Source organism: Rhagoletis zephyria, unplaced genomic scaffold, assembly GCF_001687245.7.
Source record: "Rhagoletis zephyria isolate East Lansing unplaced genomic scaffold, Rhagoletis_zephyria_1.1 Rzeph_scaffold_00007, whole genome shotgun sequence".
In the NCBI taxonomy this organism is placed as follows: Eukaryota; Metazoa; Arthropoda; class Insecta; order Diptera; family Tephritidae; genus Rhagoletis; species Rhagoletis zephyria.
In genome coordinates, this window is record NW_016157091.1 from 671,866 (window position 1) to 677,833 (window position 5,968).

General features: G+C 33.6%; 1 protein-coding gene across 19 annotated transcripts in view; it reads left to right on the top strand.

Moving 5' to 3' along the window:
* The window catches only part of shot (dystonin-like protein short stop), an 852,754-nt gene that overhangs the window by 651,825 nt on the left and 194,961 nt on the right, over positions 1–5,968 (top strand). For all 19 annotated transcript variants that reach the window (XM_017608278.1, XM_017607978.1, XM_017608395.1 and 16 more), the window contains 4 exons: positions 1,869–2,049; positions 2,117–2,234; positions 2,289–2,518; positions 2,578–2,695. In XM_017608278.1, coding sequence (XP_017463767.1) covers positions 1,869–2,049; positions 2,117–2,234; positions 2,289–2,518; positions 2,578–2,695 — 647 coding nt within the window. The remainder of the gene's footprint in view (positions 1–1,868; positions 2,050–2,116; positions 2,235–2,288; positions 2,519–2,577; positions 2,696–5,968) is intronic.

Consider the following 5,968-nt stretch of genomic DNA (forward strand, 5'->3'; position numbering starts at 1 on the left):
TTATTTAGAATGTTCATTCGAATTGCCGCACCACTTGTGACTTTTTTGGCCTGTAGGTCCACCGGAAGAAAATTCAATAGGGCATACAGTGCCTTGGATGGTGTTGTTCTCATCGCACCAGTTATGAGTGTGGACGCAAGCCTTTGAACCTTGTCCATTTTTTTGAAGTTTACCCCTTTCCCAAGGGTTTTCCACCATACCACTATACCGTGATAGAGAATTGGCCTAACCACCGCCGTGTATTATTTGGGTTCCAGCCCCCATTTTCCCCTATTTTTTTGCCACTGTTGCTTTGCGCACTCTATCTGCAGCGTTGGGCCCCTAGTTTAGTTTCCTATCTACTATGAGACCTAGATATTTGGTCTCTTCCTTTATTGCGAGGCTGTTGCCCTCTAGAGTTATGTTCCCGAGATTAGGTGTCTTGTTCTTCCTAGTGAACAGCACAAGGTCTGTTTTTTCAGGATTCACTCCCAGGCCTGGACTGTTACACCACTGGGATAGTTTGTTGGGGGATCTTTGGATCAGATCTGTCAATGTTGAGATATGTTTACCCGAGATAGCTATTACAATATCGTCGGCGTATGCAATTATCTGACCGCCAATATCTTCAAGTTCCCGAAGAAGGCTGTCTACTTTAGGCTGTCCTTTTTATTACTGATTCGCCTAATCCTACGCTTATTTCTCGACCGATTAACATTCATTCGTTCAATAAATGAGGTTAGTGAATTGCTTACTCCCAGATTTGTCAAATATGAGATAATCGCTGCAGGAGGTACATTGTTGAAAGAACCCTCGATGTCCAGGAAGGCCGCGAGGGTGTATTCGTTGTAATAAAATGATGTTTCGATTGTGTGCACTAAAGAATGGAGTGCTGTTTCGACTGATCTCCCTTTGTTGTAGGCATGTTGGGCTGCCGAAAGTTTTCTGCCCACCTTTTCTCTAGAATTCCCATCTATTAGTCTCTCTAGAGATTTCAACAGACAAAAAATAAAGCTGAAAAAATAACGATTGTTTCCGAGCAAAAAATAAACCCCAAAAAATAACGATTATTTTCTGAGCAAAAAATAAAGCTCAGTAAATAACCGTACGGTCTAAACATTGGCCTCTAGGTCGCCGTGGTCGTTCTTACAGGAGTTAATATCTTTTTTACAATAAAACTACAAATTAAGTTGAGGTTTGTGAAAGGTGCTAGGTGCGTTGCAAAAATTAAATATATCTGCAGAAAATGTGTATTGTCATGCATATGTACATATATAAATCGGCGGAAAGGTTGTTTTCTTCATAAACTCTGAATTATTCATACACAAAATTTAGTAACATCACATATGAAAGCAAAACTATTAATTTTAATTTTTGTTTTTATACCGATTTTTTTCTCTCCTGGAATGATCAAAAAAGTGGACTTAGCACTCTAAGCTGTTGATATGTGTTGGAGGAGTTCCAACACAAAAGTCAATAATTCCACTTGAACTGTTTTTTTTTTTGAGATAATTGAGAAAAATTGGTTGACTATTTTTATATATCTATTGCATTTTAATCGTTGAGTGGGATCATATATGGTCCCTAGAATCTTTGAATATGTAGTTTCAAAATTATGACGGTTGCAACTTTGGAATCATTGCGTTTTGGTTACAAAAATATGAATTTTTTGCATGAAAACATTGCTTACATTATAATACGAAATTTGGATCAAATCAAAAACCCAAAAAAATAAAAATTGGAATTATTGCGTTTTGTCATGAAACACCTCCTTTCACGAATTATAAAATTTTTTTATATTGTTATTGAAACAATATTTTATATTTTAATTTTTTTTTATATTCATAATTGACACAATATTACCAAATTCGTACGTAATGTTATTATAGCGTAAGCTCAGTCACTCAAGAAACAGAGTTCCGGTCACCACGAGCGAGTTTGTTGTGGGATAAATGGCGTTACGTTTGGATGATGTCATGGGAAAGACAACGGCGCCTACATGATCATATGATGTATTTGAAAGATGTAGAACGAGTAAGAAACTTTAGCTGGGAAGATTGGAGGAAACGAGTAAGATTTAACATATCACACTAAGCGTTTAGACGATAGCTTATAAGATGTTGTCTTTTTCTTTTAGTTCCTTAAGTACATGAACCACAAAAAATCGCGGTTAACAGATTTGTTCCGCAAAATGGATAAGGACAACAATGGACTCATTCCAAGAAATGAATTCATGGACGGGATACTGAACACCAGTATATATTTATAGAAGATATCAATTCAAAAATATTTAATTATTTTTCTTACAGAATTCGATACATCTCGTATGGAGATGAGCGCTGTAGCGGATTTGTTTGATCGGAATGGTGAAGGTCTCATTGACTGGCAAGAATTCATTGCTGCTCTCAGACCTGATTGGCAAGAACGCAAACCAGTAACAGATTCGGATAAAATACATGATGAAGTAAAGCGGCTAGTGATGCTGTGCACTTGCAGGCAAAAGTTCCGTGTATTTCAAGTGGGAGAAGGCAAATATAGGGCAAGTACATAACATTATAAATTCATCTAAGGTAATAAATTTTTAACATCGCAAAATAGTTTGGTGATTCACAAAAACTGCGGCTGGTACGTATTTTACGTAGCACAGTTATGGTTCGAGTCGGAGGCGGTTGGGTTGCTCTTGATGAATTTTTGCAAAAGAATGATCCTTGTAGAGGTAAGTTTTTTGTAGCCAATTACAATAAAATTGAAACAACCTGAAGTATGATTAGTTAGAGTTTTGATATACACATACTTACATGAAATACGAACTGTTTTGAACACTAAAAAATTTAAGGGTAAAGTTGTGAAAAATGCATTAGTTTTTTTTAATGCATAGCATTTTAATGTTAATTTAAAAAATTAATGTATTTATTTTTGAAATTTAATATAAATGAAAATTTCAGTACATTAATTCCGAGGAAATAGGGCTAATGAATATTTTTTTTTGCATTAACATTCAAATTTGTATATTAATGCTTTGCAAATCTATTAACTAATTTTATTTTCAAGTAAAACTTCTTTGTTGACGTTGGGGGTAGTATTTTGAGGTCAAAAAAGAATGTGGCGGGAGTTAAGGCTGGTTTTCACTGCATCAGAGTAAATGCACTTTGTCGTCAAATAGGTAAGAAACACATTGTCAAATGGAACTAATCAACGGTTGATTGATTGTCTTAGTTCAGAATAGGTCGTCAGTCGTGTACATTGCTTCGGAGTTGGCTATCTGTCCGTTTTTGGCCCATCAAATTTACTCAGACAAGATAGAATCAATTCAAAAACAATTTCTACTTTTTGCTTTAAGATATTTTGGTTGGGATTCTCAATATAACCTTCCGACTTATGCGAGCCCATTAAAACTTATTAATCTTCCTACAATTGCCAGTCGCAGGCAAATGCTTGGTAGAATTTTTATAGTTAAATTACTGGCAGGCTCAATTTCAAGTCCGCTTCTTCTGGGTGAAGTTAGCCTTAATGTTCCCTCCCGCGTATCAAGACAAATTGTGTCCTTTATTTCTGAAAGCCTGTAAAATTAATTTTGAATTGCACGATCCACTCCGTTGCTTATGCCAAGATTTTAACTCTCATTCCAACTTGTTTGATATATATGATACGCTTTTCAGTATTAAGAAAGCGGTACTCTCCTCTCTCAATAAATGAATTATTAACATAAAGACCTAAAATCAGCTGATGACAGTTTTAGATCTCGACACTCAACAAACTCCTGACTCGGCGCAAAAATTGGAAGTACTAGTTCCATACGTCATGCGGACCCTCTTACGGATGGGCGGGAATGGAGGGTAAAAACTGTTGGGATTATTATTATTATAATAAAATCGGTATGCATCTACAATCAACATAAAAATATACAAAAGCAAACTAAGTTGCAAGCACATTGTTTTTATTTTCATAAAACATCCAACAATGTTTACAAGAATTTTTCTACAAATAAACATAATAGAATGAAGTTGGAAAAACTGTTAGTATTCGAAGTCCTTCCAAAAGAGGTTAATTATACATCACTAGAAAAAAAATTATTGGATTTTAGTATTGCAAACGATTAAAATTACTAAAAACTATAATGCATTAAAATTTATTTATTAGCATTCGTTTGGATAATTTAATGAAAATAAATTTCATTAGCATTATATTTTTCAGAATCAATGCATTGAAATTTTTATTTACATTAATTTTCAGAAATTATTGCATTAATTTTTTACATTAGCATTATTGCTTTAAGTACCATTAATGCATTAAAAAATTTATGAATTTTTCACAACTCTGCTTTAGGGTGATTGTAAGAGCATTGAAGATATTTGGTAGAACTTGGAGTGATTTCACCAATCCATAGTTATGATTTGATTTTTGGAAAGATACATATTATGTTGTTAGATGTGTTGTTTAATATTTCCTCCAATACCGCCAATTATTTTCAATGCGGTGATAGTCATTATATGTATATATAATTATATATATATATTATACATGTATTATACATATACACATATATTATTATAAATTATATATTCATTCTTCTAGAACCTTTTCGAAAACCTACCTGAAAATCGAAAATGTTATCGTTTTCAAAATCTGCTCTTGCCACGATTTTGAACTTCACGTATTCTAACTCGGTATTTTTTTGTTTCTGGATAAAACGCAGATACATTTTTATTTATTTCATTATTATTCAGTTTTACATGGAATAATAAGTATTGAAGTGAAGAAATAAATTGTTAATAAGCCACAATAACATTGACAAATACTTGTATGCTTAGGAAGAGCCTGCCTGAAACCATACAAGAAAGCAAATGCATGTGTAGAATTGACAACTTTTTATCCTATTCCTTATTGGCCGTTCGTTTCAAACAATATTGTATATTTTTCGAGCTCAAGGCCACATGAAAATCAAAACACAATTTTTGATTTTGCATTCGTTTTTATTTGCCGATATTCGACTTCAGTCTGAAGTCATCATCAGCACTGAAAAAATACATTCAGCGAAAACCAATATTTAAACCAAGGTTCATAGAATAGAAGGTTACGACATGGTGCTGTCAAAAATTTGTTTTCCTCCAATGACGTAGTTGCGAAGTCGGATCTGATTGGCTGAAATATTTTACGAAGAAGGACAGTACACAAAACACAGAAACTGTAACTATTGCCGTATATATTAGGAATCCTTATCAAATGGGCATTTTTGATATAAAATCGTAGCAAAGGTTATTGTAACCACGTAAAATGTTATAACTTCACGTGAAGCTGGATTTACATAATAATATTCGTACAATAGTGACAAATGAAATGTAAATCTAATGCTTATTGAAATTTCCTGGTGATTTTATTCTTGAAAGTGAGCAGGACGCACTCGCGCGTTTTTATATAAAAAGCGTTCATAACATTGGCAAAATTTTGCTTCCGAAATTGCAATTCATCTTTAGACATACGGTAAAACCTAAAGTTACCTTTTTCAGTGTAATTTCTGCAATCAAAAATAGCGCACTTAAATTTGTAATAATTTAAATAAACTCAAAGACGCAGAAAAATGCACAAACTTCAACGCAAATTGTGGAACGGTAAATATCAGGATTACACATATTTGAAATAAAACGTGATGTATTTTTGAATAAAATAGTGTATTTTTGTAAGATAATTTTTTAGGAATCTGGCAACTCCAAAAATTGAGCCATCTACGTCATGGCTGATGTCGTAACCTTGTATTCTATGAACTTTGATTTAAATAGGCAAATTTGGAGACAATAGAAAACATCAACATGAGAATGTAAACAATTCAAAATACAGTAATTGTAAACAAAAATCCACGAACAACAATACATAGGAAAACGAAGAGTAAGACATAAATATGTATGCATATCGCTGTAGCTCTCTTTTGTTCTTGCCCGAAGCATATAAGGTACGGAATGGCAGTGGACTGCGAACGAACATATGCCACCTA